Raw genomic sequence first — 18,949 nt, 5'->3', positions numbered from 1 at the left:
ACATGTACCACAGGTTAGATTAAAATAATGCATTTTACTTTATGGTAATGGGCCGATGGCATGTCCAGTGTCACACGGTAGGACCTCACCCACCTAGAATGTGCATATACAATGTTGGGGTAAAGGCCCAACTCTAACCTAAATTCCAGGTCCCATGGCGTGCTGCAGGACCTCACCCACATGGAAAGATATACATTTATTTCACTGGCCAAGTAGACTAGTTCAGTTACATAGCCTAATGTTCACTGTACAGTAACAGTCTGCCAACACAGGATGACACTGTTGTCAAAACACCACAAATACAAAGTTTAAGAAATTTACTTGTTGCACAAAAACGAAAGAAAACTGAAGAATGTGTTCATTATGGTAAACAATGAAATACAGAACTAATAATTGTGTGTTTTTTTTTATATATGAATGATGTTATATTGATAACATGGGACTCACTAACCTGATTTACGAAGCAAAAACAGATGGAATCACAAAAATGAAATCGCGAAATAGAAAATACAAATTAACAGTGAAGGTTTTGACAGCTAGAGCCAAAGTGTGTTTGTTTCCAATTTGCATAACTTTCCATGTTTGTCTTGTCTTTACACTGCAATTTGCATAAATATCCCATGTTTTATTTCAATTCTGTAACCAAATCACCATCAGAAGAACCACGGATTGGGCAACCTGGTTGAAAATAAATGAATGTAAAAAAACATTGTTCTGAAGAGAAAAACAAACAAAATATAAATAGACAAGAACAAGTATATGTAATATATTAATTGATTTATGGTGTTTTAAGTGTTTGACTAAAGGTGGCTGTACACAGTATCCGTCATGCGAATTTACTTGCGAAGTCGTATGCAAACCCATAACCGAGTTCCGCATGCGGCAGCGAAATCCTGACAAAACGGTTGAATTCCGGATACTGTGTACAGCCACCTTAAGAGGTAGACGGGCATGGCTGCCATGGGAGGGCTATCATGATTTTTTTGTTGTTCAATCAGTAAACATTGAAACCTAATTCATTTTTAAATGATTGCATATCTAACTATCCCTGCCCCCCCTGCATCTTAAACTTTGGCTTCTATATGGTAGGTAACATTACACAAAGTTGGTGGATTTACCTTTTTCTTTTACATCCGTGATAACAGTTTGCATTGAATCTCCTTTCTCCATACCATTGGTGGGCATTATCACTTCACTTGATGCCAATGCATTTGTTATGATAGAGTTTACACAATCAACTGCAGTCTTCAGCATCTGCTGTTCATTTATTGCAACATTATCAATATGAGAAGCAACTGGAACAAAGGTACTGTTATCTTGAGATTTGAGACAATCTGAAATGAATTTAATATTACTGGTTTATGACTAGGCTGAACTAAAACGCTAGAAAATGAAGACAATTGTGTGTATATAATCTGTCATGTTTATATTGAAACTAACCAGAAAACTCGTGTTCTAGGCACCTAAGCACAAACTGATTCATGAATGCTAAACTTCTGGCCTCCAGGAAAGAAATCAAAATTTCTATCTTTAAAAATAAATTTGATCCTAACCTATGACATCACAAGCAACCAATTGTTCATCTATGACATCACAATTACCATCATCATCATCATAAACAACCGATGATTCAGCTGAAACAACATTGCTGCTGTGCCGGGGTAAAAGGTAATCTGAAATTAAATATTGTTAATAATAATAGCATAGGTAAAATGTTAGGGCAGCATGTCATTTATAAAAATTATGTCAACTGATCCAATTTCTGAAATCAAATAATGATAATATTATAACTTAGGTGTAACCTTAAACAAGTTTGGGTAATCTGAAATCAAATTAGTCATAATAACAATAGCATAGGCATAATGTTAGGGGGCGACATCGACATGTCACCCAATTTTTTGAAATAGTAGTGACATCAATTTTTGACCCACATATGTGTGCTTGTATTATAACATTATCACCCAAAACTTTACTAAAAACACAAAAAATTTGATGCCTATATCTATATTAATAGAACAAAAATTTTATGATAAAATTGTTACTAAACTTACCCTTGTCAGTGACATCGTCATTAACTACAGCAATACTTGTTTTTGTATCATCAGTTGTTACAATTTCTTGCTGCGACCCAAACAATATATCTGGAGTTATGTCTTGGTTTATTCTACTGAACATAGCAGTTGCTTTATTCAAAGCTTCGTTTACTATGATATTGGAGACCAACTGTAGATGAGTTTCGAAATCCAATTTGCTGCTTTCCCTTTAAAATAACATTAGAGTAAAATTTTTCCCAAGTAAATTATGTATAACCACAATCATACTTGTCATCCTGTTTGTCTTTTTCTTCACCATCACTTATATCTGGAGTCTGTAAATAAACCAGTGTTATTGCAAGAATAGTACCATATTAGGCAAAATAGACTTTTTTTTATATAATAATAATATGGATATTGAAAAATGAAAGGTTAAGGAATAAATAAAATAAGAAAAAAACCATAAAAACAAGAAAAAAAACACATAAAATAACCATGAAAACAAAAAAAAAACAAACCATGAAACAAGAAAAAATCCATGCATAAAATGTGCACACATTTTTGTTGCTCTACTGAACATATTACCTTTTCATACAAGGTCTGAATTGCTACATATATTACTATATTCGATCGATATCGATAAAAGTAAAGCATAAATCTGTTACATACAAGTTTTACATAACTTACCTTATTGTCTATTGTTGAAGACAACTTTGATGTGGCAACAAACTCATCAGCACTTTCATAATCTGTAACTATAAATTGGAATAAGATAAATTACCAACTTTTATGATGAATGAATGAGCTCGCTTATCCTTGCGTGGCTGGGAAACGACGGTTGTTGTGACATGGGTGTTCTGTTTCACACACCTCGTGCCCGCTTAAGAGTAACCAAGATGCAAGCTTGTGGTTGGTTGTTTTAAAGTTTGTTGTTTGTTTTAATGTATTACTGACACTTTAGACAACCTATTATTGACCTCTGGGTTGGAGCAATTGTCATTAGGTGTCTTTATCAAAGACACACGTGGCCACAATGGTGGCAGCGCTAAGAATTCGGGCTATCGGAAGACATGATAAACACATTAACCTTCTGCGCAAATAAATAAAATATTTACCAGATTCAGGATTTGATCTTGGTGTCTCGTCTGTGTTAAGTTCAACAGTTGGTGGCCTGTAAGTGGAAAGCACATGAAGAACAGACTTATAAATTATAAATAAAAGGGACAGTTTGTTTAAAATATACAATGAAATTATCCTACTCGTTTAATGAACAGTATATGATATAAGTTTGTTTACAAACACAACTAACTCTAATAGAATTGTGTTTACTATCCCTGCTTTCCTTGCTTTAAGTTTGGCTGCTATGTTAATATATATACAGTAGGGTGGGGGAAGACGGGACACCTTTAACACATATTATCTAAATATCCTAAACCTGTTTTAAACAATTAACAACGGTCTATCAGAGTCGTAAGAATACGGTTTTATAATTCTTTGAATGTTCTTTGTTTACTACCAAATGTGACGAGAAAGTACAGTTAAAAAGTGTCCCGTCTTCCCCCACCCCATTATAAAATAAAACAAACACACTCACTTTTGATCTTCTTCATTCACGTTATCGCTGACACTCTCATAAATCCTCCACGCGGCAACTTTTGGCGATTCTTCCAAGTTTAAATCACCCGATTCAGTGAAGACGCTATCCGACATCAGTAATAGAGAGCTTGGCGGTTCTTCTATATGCGGCGACGATAGCTTCAAACTACTTCCTTCAAAACCCTTGGTAAACGTCGCACCAAGCGGTGTCCTTGAAATTGCTGGAAGACTGACATCTATTGAGTATTTATATTCCTCATTCTCGTTGGTGAAAGTTGACACTGCGTGACCAGCGTTGATTAAATGGGAGGCAATGTTAATGTTTCCTGTCGTCACATTCACCAACCACTTAGCAGTGAACCCACCATGCACTGGTTTAATAAATTCAACTCGCACAGATTTCTCTTCATTCTCATCTGACTGGAATAGATGTTTAAATTCAGCAATTGCTTCAGCATCCCAGGAATCTGACTTGGGACCAACACCGGCAAGTGAGCACCACATAGCTGATGGAGGGTCTTGCTTTTCAGTGACAGGTAGTTTGTAAATATCGTCCTGTGCAAGAATGACCTGACACCCAGAGTCAATGTCTACAACTTTATAACCACTTTCGATAATCCCTGCCACAATTCCACGACTAATAAAAACTTGTTCCATTGCGTTGTCATAGTAACCACACAAAGAACCAACTTTCGCGCCGATTATTTTCTTCGTTGTAAAATCGTTGTTCCGTTCGCTACGAACTAAGAAATGAAGTTTGACGTAAAACGACGACGGGTCATCAATATGTTTCACAATCCCTTCATGGCAATCTCCAGGGTTAATACAAGGTGATGGGAGCTCTCCCAGTGCATTAGGTTCCACCACATAAGTTTGGCAAGCACCTTCTTCAATCTCTTTCAATGTTTGAGAACACAAGTCCAGATTTATCGACAAAACAGAAGATTTTATCGTTTTTATTATTTCCTGATCGGTTAATATATTGTCTTCGAACAAGTGTCGTATTTGTTGGATAAGAATCAGCATATTCTTCCACGCATCGTAGTTTACTGGTTTGTTCCCTCGTTGTAACGCATCTGGTTCAGCATCTGTATCAACCACAACAATCTGTGGTATTGTGGGGGTGGATGTGAATATGTTAATAGGGGTTGGTTCGTAAACTGATAATGGGTTGTCAGTTATAGCTTGTTGTGGTTCAGTTGTAGCTTGTTGTGGTTCAGTTGTAGACTGTTGTGGTTCAGTTGTAGCTTGTTGTGGTTCAGTTATAGCTTGTTGTGGTTCAGTTGTAGCTTGTTGTGGTTCAGTTATAGATTGTTGTGGTTCAGTTGTAGATTGTTGTGGTTCAGTTATAGATTGCTGTGGTTCAGTTGTAGCTTGTTGTGGTTCAGTTGTAGCTTGCTGTGGTTCAGTTTTAGCTTGTTGTGGTTCAGTTGTAGCTTGTTGTGGTTCAGTTGTAGATTGTTGTGGTTCAGTTGTAGCTTGTTGTGGTTCAGTTGTAGCTTGTTGTGGTTCAGTTGTAGCTTGTTGTGGTTCAGTTGTAGCTTGTGGTTCAGTTGTAGCTTGTTGTGGTTCAGTTGTAACTTGTTGTGGTTCAGTTGTAGCTTGTTGTGAATCAGTTGTAGCTTGTTGTGGTTCAGTTGTAGCTTGTTGTGGTTCAGTTGTAGCTGGTTGTGGTTCAGTTGTAGATGTTTGTACTTCACTTATAGATGGCTGAATATCAGTTGTAGATTGTTGTATACCAGTTGTAGGTAATTGATCAGTTGTAGATGATACTTCAGCCGAAAGTTCATCAGGTGTAGGCAGTTGCACATCAGATGCAAACGGTTGTAATTTAATTGGTTGATCTGTTGTTAGATTTTCACTATCAGGGCATTGTACTGCAGATGCGTCTGGCACTAAGTTTGATGTTATGTCTTGAGTTTTCACTAGAGCAGATAAAACGTTTGGTCCCAAAATTGTCATTTCAACTTTTTTTACAACAAACCCACCAGACCCTATGTTGCTGCTGACAACAGAGAGAAGAACTTGTTTCCCATCAACTAGTTCTGTAAAAGCAGATTGTTGTTTATCTTCAAGCTGTGCTTGGTAACCATGTAGAGAACAGCAAGTAACATTAAAATCAGATTGTCCAGATATTGGTTTAAATTCCATAAAAGTAACATTTTCCACGCAAATAACTTTTCCTTCATTAAGAGTTAAGATTTTACTTTTCTCTTCTAAGATTTCAAGCAGAACAACTGGACAAATGCTTCCCTCAAGTTCTATGAGGTATTTCTGCCTGCACAGTGGTTTTTTAACTTTCTCATAACACTGATCATATTTAACTGGACGATATAAGGTTGAAGTTTTCACATAAAAGCAGGTTGGGTCAAAACAATGAACAACGTTTCCTTTCAACAACTGGGCAGTGTGAGGACTTATTTCAAGACAGTGTTGTGTTTTGTTTTCAATTTGTTTAGTTGAAAGTTTTTCTTCACAAACAACATTCTGTGGAGAGGACAAATCCGAATCAATATTTTGAGTAGATTTGAGCAAAATGTTACTCATGTCTTCACCACTTACACTCAAATGCACGCACCATACATCATCACTGTGCGATACAAACGTTATTTGAAGCAAGTTAACCACCACCTTATCAAGAAACTGATCAATAATTATTTCTATGTGCTTTGGTTCGGTAACATGGGAAACACCTTTTAAGTGACAAGGGATGGCTTGACAGGGAAAAGTTACAAGCTCAGGTGATATTTTTCGCATTTCTTCCAAGTAAACTTCACACTGATTGCCGTAATCAATAAAAAACACTGAAACTTCTTCGCCAACTTTTGTAACCTTACACCGATACCATTCCTCATCATCAGGGCTTTGTGCTAAATAATATTCACCCACGACAACATCTGATAAACTGCCCAACACCTGGCCATCTTTCTTCATATATTCTCGAACCATTTCCTCTAGTTTTGCAAGATCTTTTTCAGAATCTTCAAGATGTATAAAGAAAGTATGAGGGTCTTCCACATAACTTGCGTACCCGAACTTCTGGCTACCATTTTCAATCTGTAGGCACTGTGGGGATAAAACGACGCCAAACTTTTCATTCAGTGATGCACCATCCGTGGTCTTCAGTGTAACACTGTACACATCCGAGCTATCTTTGGAATGAAAAGTTCCGACCAACAAGACATCTGAAACTTCAATGTTAAAATCCTCCATTTCCTTTTCATTCCAATCATCTCTTGCAACATCAACCAAGTTACAATGAATTGCTTGCATTGGTAAACCACACCACGCATGTACAGCGTACATAACCTCAGATAGTTTCACATTTTCAGTGTTACCATAATCAACAAATTTAACCGACGCAAAACCCTCTGTGCATTCTTCTTCCACCACTGCTCTGTACCATAAACCATCAACCTCGTACTTGGCAACACATGCTGCCCCAATATTCACAGGAAACTGAAGCCCTTCCACCCCATGCTCACCAATATAAGATTCAATCAGATCCATCAGTTGATCCAGATCATCAAGATGAGACTTCAGTTGACAGTAAACATCGCCGGGGTTAACCACATGCGAAACATAAACCTCTTCGCCTTTTGGACTTGGGTTATGTGCATTTTCAGTGTAATATAACACAGGTAATTGTACATTAATATCCACTTCATCTTTTTTTTCTTCCACAACATTCTCCCTGCTATCCACAGCCATATTATGGTCATCCAAGTCAATCTCCATCTGACTTTTATTGTTCGTTGGTCCTTTGGGTTTTAAAAACTGAGCCAGTGTTACTGGGTCTTCACCGAGTCGTTTAACCTTCAATTCAATCATCAATCCTTCGTTCGATTCACAATTCACATCAGCTGTTATCACCACATCTTCACTGTCAGATAATTCTTCAAGTTTTAAAGTAATGACTTCTGCACCAATGTCTTCTGGTAAGTGCTGCAAAACACACTTTGTTGCAAATGCAGATTTTTCTGCAAAATCTTGGCCCAAAACCCGAAGACCAGACAAAGTAACAGCAGATACATTCCCATAATCAAGAAAGAAAACATTGACTGACCCCTCCACCTCATCAATAACTCTGGCTCGGTAGAATTGACCATCTTCATATTTAGCGAGGAGGTTGTCACCTTTATGTGGCAAGCAGTCGTAAGTAGTCGATGTTTTTAGTGAGTTAATTTTCATCATCATTGTGTCCAAGTCGTCAATAGCTTTTGCGTATTGCAGGTAAACGATATTGTAAGCCTCAATATGGGAAATAAAAACCTGAGCATTGTTCTGGCTCTGCAATACAGTGGATGGTTGAATTAAAGGAGATGTTTTCACTAAAATATCCAAGTCTACACAATCCTCAGCGCAAGCAGCGGTCATATTTGATCCCATGATGAGCGTGGATAGATCGTCTTTACCAAGCCTTATTCTCACCAACCACGATTCTTCAATTTTCTCCACAAATTCAACAAACAATGAATCAGATTTCATCTTTGTCTTGAAGTCGGAAATTAACGACTCTGACCACTTAGCGCCATCTTGTGGGTGCGCACCAAGCAACGAGCACTGGATCGCCATTTTGGGTAAACTTCCCATTTCTTCAACAAGTTGTTTCACATTATGTAGTTTCATTACTTTGTCCTCTGATCCTATATCAACATAACGTACGTGAACATATTGATCATCACATGAAGAAGCCTCCAAAACAACAGCTCTGCTCCATACCATGGTAGCTGGCCGTTTAACGCACACACTATCTCCAACTGATAGGTTAGATACCGAGTAGTCACTATTCCGCAACGCTGTGTAGTAACCGTCCACCTTTCTCTCAACTCTCATTCTATCTTCGTTTTGGTTTACCAGGTGAAGAAAGAAACATTGTGGGTTAACAATATGTGCAGGGGTGGCTTCCTCTGTCAAGCCAACTCCAATAAACGGAATTTCCTTAAATTTTACATCTTTATGTTCAAAGTTGGGATCCACAACCGATGAAGTCACAACAGGGCTGCAAGGCTTACAAAACAAATCATTCAGTCGCTTTCCATCTTGGTATAAATCAATAGAAAGTTTCCCATTTGTAGATTTAGTTACTACTCCACAAAACATCTTCTCATAAATGATAAGTTGCAAAGTATTTTTTACTTCTTCAAATTCCTGTCGACTGGAAATCTTTAAATCGGACAAACTGCAGGGCAAGGCTTGAATGGGCAAACTTGCAAACTTGTGATTTTTCACTCTCCGTATATTTTCCAAGGCCACACTATCAATGTTACCATAGTCAACGAAGAAAACTTTTGCCAAATTTCCAGAACAAGAGACAAAGTGAGCCCTGTACCATTGCTGTCCATCCCATTTAGCAAAACACATGGAATCCCACATCAGCATCTCTGGTGTTATTAACTCATTGTTATCTTCACTAGAGCAGTAGTAGTTTAACTCTTCACTCATTTTATCCAACGCGGAAAAATTACGTTCCAGCTGGCAGAAGAAAAGGTCTGGTCCTTCAATATGGCTCACGTAAAACACTTCTTCTTTACCTCGAACTACATCCAAGCCTGTGTAGACAAATGATTTCAGTTTAAGAGGTGGTTCGCAATGTCCTATGCATGGTGAGGGTGCGCAGCTACCAAGAGATGTCATTTCTTCCACGATACTAGAGCTTGGACTTCTAATTGAGCTGATATAACATACACCCTTGTTATCAGCAAGGTAGCCATGGATGGTGCATTGAATTTCTTTTCTATTTACTTTGAAATACAGGTTGAACACATCAAGTGCTTCTTGTGACCACTTCTCCCCGTTAAAACTAACCAACCCATACAAAGTACATCTAATGTAACCTGGTGGTAGGTTCACTAAACGTGGGGCTAATGCTCTAAGATCCGATAACTTTGTCGTTTGATTTCTCCCATAATCAACAAGACAGACATTAACAGCGTTAACATCGCTGTACTCAAACACAGCTGCTCTGCACCACGATTGTGTTTCCTTATCATATAAAGCGCAAGGAAAACCAACGCACAAATTGCCTGCTTTTAAAGGTGCAGTAAATTCCACATCTTTGTAATAAATGGCCAACTGCTTGGATAGGTGTGAATATTTGGGATCAGAATCCCAGGTTTTAATGTAAATTTCATCAGGAGATATTGCTTTAAGTGAACGAACTGAAAACTCAGACCCCACCAATGAGAGACCTGGACTTGGATAAAAATGACTCCATTTCGCTTCTTGTGGGTTTCTGCTCCTTTTACTTTCAATTGGTACATTTAAATCTGAAACAGCATCATCAGTAACTGGAGGTTTGACCCACTTTGCATACTCCTTCTTCACAAGCAGTTCACTCATATTTACCAGCACATCATCATAATGAACATTTAGGTCCAAGATAAATATCAAACCATGCTTTGTCACGAATCTAGCCTTCAATATTACTTCACTTCTCCCAAGCACTTGGTTTAAACAAACAAGAGATTTTTCCGTCCAGGTATTTCCATATGGCTCAATATTGAAGAGTTTGCATTTAAGAGCTTGAGGTGGTAAGACGTAAAACTGCGGTGACAGCAGCTTCACTTTACTGTTGTTCACGCAAACATCATTTCCAAAGTCAATTAGTTTCACCTCGATGACCCCTTGGTATGAACACACAACACTTCCTCTGTACCAATGGGTTGCTTCCTCCCCATCAAGTTCAACACAGCATACATGGCCTTGCGACAACACACCACTTATCTGCATACAACCTTCTGCAATCATATCATAGAATAGCGTCATATCATCGATAAGTTTCTTCAGCTCTTTAGAAGATGTTTCTTGTTGAATCCAAACACAATCAGGGTCTTCTACAGAACTTACATTAACAGGAACCGTCTTTCCGTATTCAACACCAGAAACTTCAATTTGACTCAAGTTTTCAGGATGACATGTAGAACACATAGCATTCACAATAACATTGTTAATTGAAACGTTTTCTTTAGAAATCAGTTCCATTTTGTAGAATCCATCTCTCCCATAATCCACAACAATAGCAGTAAACTCCTTGTTTAACAGTTGATGTAGAATAGCATTGTCCCTTCCAATGCCTAACTCATCTGTTCTGTCCAATGAGAATTGAATATTTGGTGATTGTTGTCCAGTTTCTTTATTGATAACTCTTCCACTAATTCTCTTGTGAGAATAAACTTCTGTAACAACAATCTTTATCACTTCACCCACAGGAAGTTTGGAATTCTTGCAACTGTTATCGTTATCTGTAGGTACTGTGTGTTCTAGTGGACTTTGCAGAAACAAAACATTGTTTTCATGGGTTAGCTTTACACAGTAGTGGTTGTGTTGGTGCTTTATTAGAATCTTAACTTGCAGCTGTGTACCAACTAGATTTCCCAAGATCTTTACTTCACTGTCACTTAGCTTGCGTGGTAGGGAACATGTCACTGACTGACATTTTAATCGAAGAAACTCAACTGGCAAAGGCTTGAGGTGCAACAGTGGGCAAGTCGCTATGCTGCCCAAGTCAACATAACGAACATTAGCTGTCAGATTTGGGTTTCTTGATAATATTCTCCCCCTGTACCATTGATCGTCTTGTTCATGATACGCCAAGCAAGGCAACCCAACTAGGAATGCCTGAAGTTGGCAGTTCTGATTCCTTTCGCACCAAAGTACAATATTAGACATAACAGCATCTAAGCTTTGCATATCTTCCAAGGAAGCCATAGCAAAGGAGCAAGGATCAATAATGTATGTTGTCCTCATGGCCACTGTCGATCCAACTTCCAAATCTAGATACTGGTAACTATCTGATGGGGTTGCGAACTCCTGCTTTGTTTGCCGCAACCTTGCATGGCCGGCAGCCACCAGAAGCTCACTAACGCTCCTACCCCCGATGTAAGCCTTGATTCCGAGCCTTCTTCCAGGACTTTGCGAAACAACAAGGATTTGAACCAACTGGTGTAGCAAAGTTTCAAGTTTGTGTTTGAAGACAAATTCCCGAGAATCAGGAGGAATATCAATGTCATGGAAACAACATTGAACAGCCTGGAACTCTAATGTTTTGAAGTCATCTGGAAGAACAAATAATGCCTCGAGTTCTTGTTTTTCCTCATTTCCATAGTCAATGTAGCGGACTATGCAGGAATTCCCGTCTATGCTCAAAACCTGAGCCCTGTAGTACAGTTTATCATAACTTGACTGCGCTAGAACCAGCTGGCCAACAACAAAATCCTCTTTTCCAAGTAAACGGCAATCTCTTGCTGTCTCAACATATTCTTCAATGCTTGTCATCAAGTGGTTAAACTGAGCTGAGGGTTTGACGTCTTGAATGTAAAGAATTCCATTTTTATTGAAGTACGAGACATAAACATTAAACTTAAGACCAACCCTAAACTTAGAGTAAGGGTAAGGGACTTTCATTTCCAGCAATTCAGCTTTGCCAAGTGATTCTCCTATGGCGGGGCATTCAATCAAAACAGTTTCTCCATCAAGGACCGTCTCCACTTGTATTTCTAATTCACAGTAAAGAAAATGATCCGCAATATGTTGAGTGTGCGCTGTGGTCCAACATCCGGCACTATTGATTGGATTATATGAGTTATTGAGCATTAATCTTGCAGCCTGTGCTCCAAGCAGACCATGTATAGCAGGCAGACACCGCAGTTTCGATTGCTCCACGATCTAACAAATAATAAGCAGTATAGAAACATAGGGCTTACCTATTTTGAGGGGTTTACATTTACACAAAAAAAGGGGCATACCAACAAAAAAATTAATTTGTATATGGATATTTAGAGGCTCAAATGTAATCTAAAGGTAACACCAAGTTTCAAAACACGAAGCAAATTTTCGTAACTATAGTTTAAATAAAACAAGAGTAAAATGTAAATGCAATTCATACAATTTCGTAATCTGCAATCCGAGACATAGAAAATGGACAATTACTCTAAACCACAAACATTATACTTTTTTATCTTAACAGTTACAAACTCTTATGCATAGTAAAGCTTGTTAATGTCATAGAACATACAGAACTACATTACTCCATTATTTAGTAAAACAATATCACTATTTTTGTAACCACTTTAAATAAATTACGCACACAATTTTAATGTAAGTCATAGCAACTTAACATAACTGATAAATAACAATAATACATCTACAACAGTAGTCCTATCTGTATCAGTACATCAGTAGCCTACATGACATTAACATCAAACAGATTTCCCAGATTTAAAGATGTAACCTCAGCGCAAAACACATAAATAACGTAGCCAACTTAACCTATGCAATAAACTGGAGTAAAAATGAAACAAGTATAGTCTCGTCATTGAATATCGCAAACAAAACACTGTTAACTAACTATTCTTCTATTTCATCAAATAAACTCAATTAACCCCAACCTAGCCACACAAACTTATATTAAATGCAGTGTTTTGTGTAAAATTGGTAAACTTCGATTAACAAGGCCCAAAGATTGGAAAGCTCTGATCCATTCCATCAAATAAATATAACTATTGCCACCTTATCCATACAAAACATACACAATAAATGCAACCCTAGTCATAAAAATTACCTCGAAATTCCCATAATCAATGAACTGAAGTTTCCACAATCCAGGTGAATGAAGATTGGTCAGTTGAGCTCGATACCATTGTCCGTCCTTGTCATACTTACATGCACATATACCACCTAATAAAGTTTGTTATTATTATACATATATATTGTAGATATTGTACAGTAGGTTTCTTATATGATTACTTAAGAAAAATGGCACCGAACTTTTAAAATGCAAGGGAGCCAGGAATAGTTACATTCCTGTAAAACAAACTTGGTTCCAATGTTAAATGCAGACAATTCTGGGGTAGACATGTTTATCGCTAATTCCGTTCTTTTTGTTGTTTTTTCGTTAATGAATATATTCGTTGAAATATATAAATATACCTTCTTTAGGAGCAGTCAGTAGTTCCATGGTTCCTCCTTTAATTTGAAGATCATCAGAAAGTTCCGAGAAACGATCAAATTCTGATTGGTTTGTTTGAGCCCCTAAGATAAGGTTGCCATCTGTAAAGTGAATGATGGATACCGCTATTTAAAACAGGATTAAAACCAAATAATGATAACTATATTTTTAATACAGCCTCATAAAAGCCTATTCAAATTAAAAAAAGGTTTCTTAGAATAATTTACTAAAGTAAATTAGGTTATATGATTGATAATATGCAGCCATATTGAAAAAATAAGGGTGTTTAAAAAAGTTTCTTTGAATTTTTTTAGATTGTAACAAGTGTTTTAGTATTTTATATGTGGTGCTTTATTGAAGTATGGCATTGATAGAAAGTCACCGTTATCAATATGAACTTCTGTGATAAATGCTTTGCAACATTTCCCATCCTGTAGCGTATCTACAATGTTACTTTTGTTCATTTTATCAGATTAATTGGATATCTGGAAATACAAGTAAATGGTAAAACAATATTGTGAATAAAATAATATATATTCATTAAAAGTATTGCAATATATACTTTACATGGAATATAAATCATTTTTACAAGCACATATAAATATGGAAGTAATCAGTTTAATAAAACCCCTTAATTGTTAATGCACATCTACAACACAGGCTTAAAGTTTATTTGTATCTTAAACTACAACGATAACAATAATATGAAACATAGCAATCTAAAACAACAAAAAAACACTGATAGTTTAAACCAAGAATTTCAATGATAAGAAAGAGTTTGAAATGTTAGTTCAATGTCTTCAATTCATCCAAGAACCTCAACTGGAACAACGAATATTAACATATATAATGTGTCTTATCAACACCAATGTTACATAATCAAAATAATATGCTGGTATTGAGGTAATGAGGTACATACACTTTACTTCTTGTTCAATGTTCGGCACCTAACCTGGTAAAAAGAGGAAATAAAAATAAATTTAAAATAAGCCAGCCACTATGTGTGTTATGTTTATAGCAAAAACTGATAACATGTAATAAAGTATGTGATGCAAAAATAGATTTTTGTTGTCCAATATACACGTGGGTGTAAAAAATTAAAAAGTAACAAACGAAATTATTACAGCAATAAAAAAAGAATATTAAGCATATGGTCATATTGTACAGTAAGTCGGGGATGTAAACATGAATGATCAACAAAAACGTTCATTTTGATTAATTTTCCTTTAACAAATTTATAAACCTCTTACCTGTCGGTAAACACATGCTGTGAAATTCTCAACGAAAAATGGCGCGGCGCGACGCAGTGTTTCCGAATATTTTAAAATGTTTATTTAAAACAAAAAATATTCCGTTTACATTTTATTTATTACAAAAATATAGCTCAGAAAACACCATACAAATTATATTTTTTATTTTAGTTATAATCTAGAAATACTTTAATTATGTCAAACAAATAAAGTGTGTATGAAAAACAACGTAATTGGTAAATATAAAAAAAAATTGAAAACACTGGTATATGTGAATTGGCAAAAGCTGCAGTTTTTTAACTGAATGTCAAAATGATTAATTTGCGATTGCGTTTTATTTCACACGTAGAGTTCAAACCACAATGTTAACACAACAGATTAGAACTTTTCCTCCATTACTGCAGGGCGGTAAGCACGCAGCGTGAGAATGATTTCTTTGTTTTTCACCGAATGTTTTTTGTTGTTCAGCACGCTTTACCATTTCAGTTTAAGTAACGTGCGTCATTGCCTTTCTCTCCTCAATGGAAAGGAAATTGCTCTCTCCTTCTTTTCTCTCTGCTCCTGCTCCATAAGCATGTTGACTGCAGTTTTAGCTTATAAATGTGGCTAAACTCTGTATATCTAAATGAACAATTTAGTTTCACAAACAGTTTATACGTTTTACAGTTAAATTACCACAATTCGCAACGGAAAATGCCGTTTAAAATGTAAACCGGTGAGCGAGCGTCAACTAAACCGTTATGTTAAAGGCCTAGGCTAGTTGTTTACCGAGTCTGGCTTTAGCATTCGTTTCTCTTTGCACGTAGGCATTAGCAGCAGATTGTTTTGAACAGTTGCGCCGCAAGGCTTGCGGCAATTGTGTTCCACTTATATAAATGTGTTCGGGCAGGCGAAGATAGACCATATACATGCCGCAATGAAGAAAAACGACCACGCCGCTATTTTGTTCCGTGAGATGAGCAAATTCCAACAAGTTGGAATATTATGTGATATTGTAGTACCAGGCAAGATAAAAGTCGAGCCGGCCCACCGAATAGTTCTGCTAAGTGCCCGCTCCTGCGACGGAGATAGCGGCTCCGAGGACGAAGGCTTCACGTCTTCGACAAGTGAATCGATATCTGTAGAAGACGCGTACTTACCGTTAGATAGTGTCACTCCAAATACCCTGCAGCACAAGTCAGTGAACGACTCGCTGCAGCAACGACTGGGAAACTTGAACGAATTCCGATTACACCATCACTGTTGTGACGTCACTTTGAAAACCGAATCTTCCCAACATGACGCGCATCGCGTCGTACTAGCCGCATGTAGCGAATATTTTCGTGCAATGTTTACTTTGAACATGAAAGAAAATAACATGAACTGCATTGAACTAAAAGGAACGGACAGTTTTTATTTCCAAAAAGTTTTGGAGTTTATTTACACAGGAGAGATCATACTAAACTTAACTGACGCAACAGAAATAATGCATCTTGCAGTGTATTACCAAATACATGAACTGGTACATAGCTGCAAGGAGTATTTACTTGCACAGCTTTTCAGCACAAACTGTTGCAATTTGTACAGACTTGGCAAGGACCTTGGGCTCGATTCTTTCACACGAACATGCCTTCTCTTTATCCATCAGCATTTTGAGGAGCTGGGATCAAATCTATGTGATGTTGGACTCCTAGATGAAGGTGACTTGTTGTGGTGCTTGCAAAGTGATACTCTGGGTGGTGGGGACCCCGATTCTAGCTCAGAGAGCTCAGTTTTCCAAGTTGTTCTAGGATGGATGGAAGAGCATGTGTTTGATCTCACAGAACAGGCAGTGAATGAAATGTTAAGCAACATCAGATTCACTTTAATCGCACCAGAAACCTTGGAAAGATATTTCAATCAACTCAAAGAGTTATTACCATTCACTGAGGTTATTTCTACCCACTACAACACAGCATCAAACTATCACTGCCAAGTACACGAACAGCCATTTCTTCAAACAAACAAAACAAACTTGCGTAAAACCAAATCCTCATGCGTCTGCATTGACGGAGTCATTACTCAAGACAAAGTTCTCATCCCAAGGGACTTCCCCCAACATGATCTAATTACCGATGAGGTTTTTACGTCAGAAACCGATTCAACCATCCGTGACCCGTACCACAATGTGGTTGAACTGAACGGCTTCATTTTCGTGTTTGGTGGGACAAGATACTACAAGACAGGCTATAGGTATATATATTTTGAGGTGTAAATATTTAAAGTTTGTGGGTAAAGTATGCCTTGTGCTTTTATTATAAAGTATATGAACTGTGAGGAATAGGCTACAGTTTAATGAGTTTCCTTAACAAAACAACGTGGTAATATACAAGTCTAATTAGAGTATAACAGAAAGTATTGTTATGATTCAAATGAAACCTTTCCTTGCAGTGATAAGCAGTACATCTATTGTTGTTGACATGTTGTTTATGTTTGCTTCATGATCTCATTTGTTTTGCAGTTCTTCAGTTCTTCGATACGACCCAAGGCTTAACACATGGATTGAATTAAAGAATATGAAACACGAGCGTGGAGACTTTATCGTTTGCGTGGTTAACAATGAGATTTACGTCATTGGTGGTCGCAACCGCACTGGAGCGTTGTCAGCATGCGAGAAATATAACTGCAGAGACAATACATGGACTGTTCTAAGAGATCTGCCACAGGTAAATAAAAGGGAAAAATAAATTATATAAAGAGCATCTGCTACAGAGATTCGTAAAATTTATTACATTTGACAGCAGATAGATTTAGTTTAATTACAAGTTTAGTAGGTAAATAAAGCTGCAATAAAAGTCCCTTGGTTGCTAGGTCAAGTCAACTCCTATTATTTTATAACATTCATAAATCTAAACCTTCATTTTATTCCACAGGGTGTTTACATGGCAGCCGGACTCAGCTACGAAGGAAACATTTATGTTTCTGGTGGTTTCAATGATTTTGAGTCTCTTGGTACCATGTTATGTTATTCCCCTGTATCAAACACATGGGAGGAGATGTTCTCACACATGATGGTGGATCGTGGTTTCCATGCTATGGTGCCTGGCCACGATGGCAAGCTATGGGTGGTAGGTGGAGTGGACAACCCCTTTGCTGGTAGAAATGTGTGGGAAATCGAAGCGTTCGATACGAAGGACAAAAACTGGTTATTTCTCGGCCAAGTTCTTCCTGTTGAGCCCTTCCAGTCAACCCTTAGACTAAACACAACTCGAACAGTTGACGGCCATATTTCTCTGTTTTCTGTATCTAAACCGACCTCGTATCCACCCGTTGCGTACGACAACGCAAAACGAATGTGGTACCAAGTAAAAGCATCTGTTGACTCGCCGAATATTGCAATAGATTTCTCATTTCACAAAATCTAATTGGGTGCTTTATATGAATAAGGTGTATAACGTACATGGTGCTTAGCACACACATCAAGTGTTTAGAAAAATATTGTGTTTTTGAAACATCAGTTTTATGCCCTACGTTGTTCCTATTGTTTTATTGTATCACTGAGTTCTTAAACCTCTCTACCGTCAACATATCTCGCTGATAAGTTTGTTGAATACAAACACAACTTTATTGAATGTTATTTTCAGCAGGCAACGCGTTTGGAGTCAAACTAGGTCAGCAGTTTTAACCACAGACAATGGTAAACAATACATTGTGTACATAACACATGGTTACCTCAAGAACTTAAGTGAACCCGCTATCCAGATAGTATTACGTTTTATGCTCCAGAGAAATATGGCAACTTGGAACATATTACATTCAATACTGAGCGTTTGCAAAACGAAAAATAGAGCAAGCATTCTGCTACTACATAGGCAGTACCATTAAAAGGTACACACTAGTAGTTACATGTTAATTGGTAAATCCCAAGAGTGTAAAGCAACAAGGCTGTAAAAGACATTGCTGTAATGTGACCTAATTACACTGGTGGTAATTGCTATAACATCTGCAACCACAAAGTGCGTAGACTCAGTTATACTGTTGGCATAAGGTATGTGCAGTGTACACAGGACTGAAATAAATGTCCAAAAGAAACTTCTGAGCGAGCACAAAGGTTCCATGCCTGCAACTCCTTGTAAACCACTTGTATTAAAATTAAAACACAG

The 18,949-nt window shown here is 37.3% G+C and overlaps 2 protein-coding genes across 5 annotated transcripts; one reads left to right on the top strand and one right to left on the bottom strand.

The window, feature by feature from the left end:
* Positions 1-302: 302 nt before the first annotated feature.
* LOC149729046 (uncharacterized) lies at positions 303-15,350 on the bottom strand. 4 transcript variants are annotated; one of them, XM_089887509.1, is made up of 12 exons: positions 14,829-15,350; positions 13,961-14,530; positions 13,560-13,679; positions 13,192-13,307; positions 3,628-12,296; positions 3,149-3,204; positions 2,721-2,788; positions 2,322-2,368; positions 2,052-2,260; positions 1,554-1,673; positions 1,119-1,334; positions 303-678 (listed from the first exon to the last, which is right to left on the bottom strand). In XM_089887509.1, the coding sequence occupies exons 2-12, from the start codon at positions 14,040-14,042 to the stop codon at positions 626-628; spliced, it is 9,756 nt and encodes a 3,251-aa protein (XP_089743635.1). In that variant the 5' UTR covers positions 14,043-14,530; positions 14,829-15,350; the 3' UTR covers positions 303-625. The 4 variants fall into 4 exon arrangements, with proteins under 4 accessions (XP_089743635.1, XP_089743636.1, XP_089743638.1 ...); XM_089887510.1 differs by having other exon boundaries at positions 1,119-1,295; XM_089887512.1 differs by having other exon boundaries at positions 1,602-1,673.
* Positions 15,351-15,537: 187 nt separating this feature from the next.
* Positions 15,538-18,413, top strand: LOC149729045 (kelch-like protein 15). The gene is made up of 3 exons (XM_089887523.1): positions 15,538-17,039; positions 17,308-17,512; positions 17,720-18,413. Exons 1-3 carry the CDS (start codon positions 15,745-15,747, stop codon positions 18,209-18,211), a joined length of 1,992 nt encoding a protein of 663 aa, XP_089743649.1. The 5' UTR covers positions 15,538-15,744; the 3' UTR covers positions 18,212-18,413.
* Positions 18,414-18,949: the final 536 nt, after the last annotated feature.

This window comes from Ciona robusta, chromosome 11 (assembly GCF_009617815.1).
Source record: "Ciona robusta chromosome 11, ASM961781v2".
NCBI lineage: Eukaryota > Metazoa > Chordata > Ascidiacea > Phlebobranchia > Cionidae > Ciona > Ciona robusta.
The sequence above is the reverse complement of the archived record's forward strand: the minus strand, read 5'-3'. Positions and strand labels throughout refer to the sequence as shown.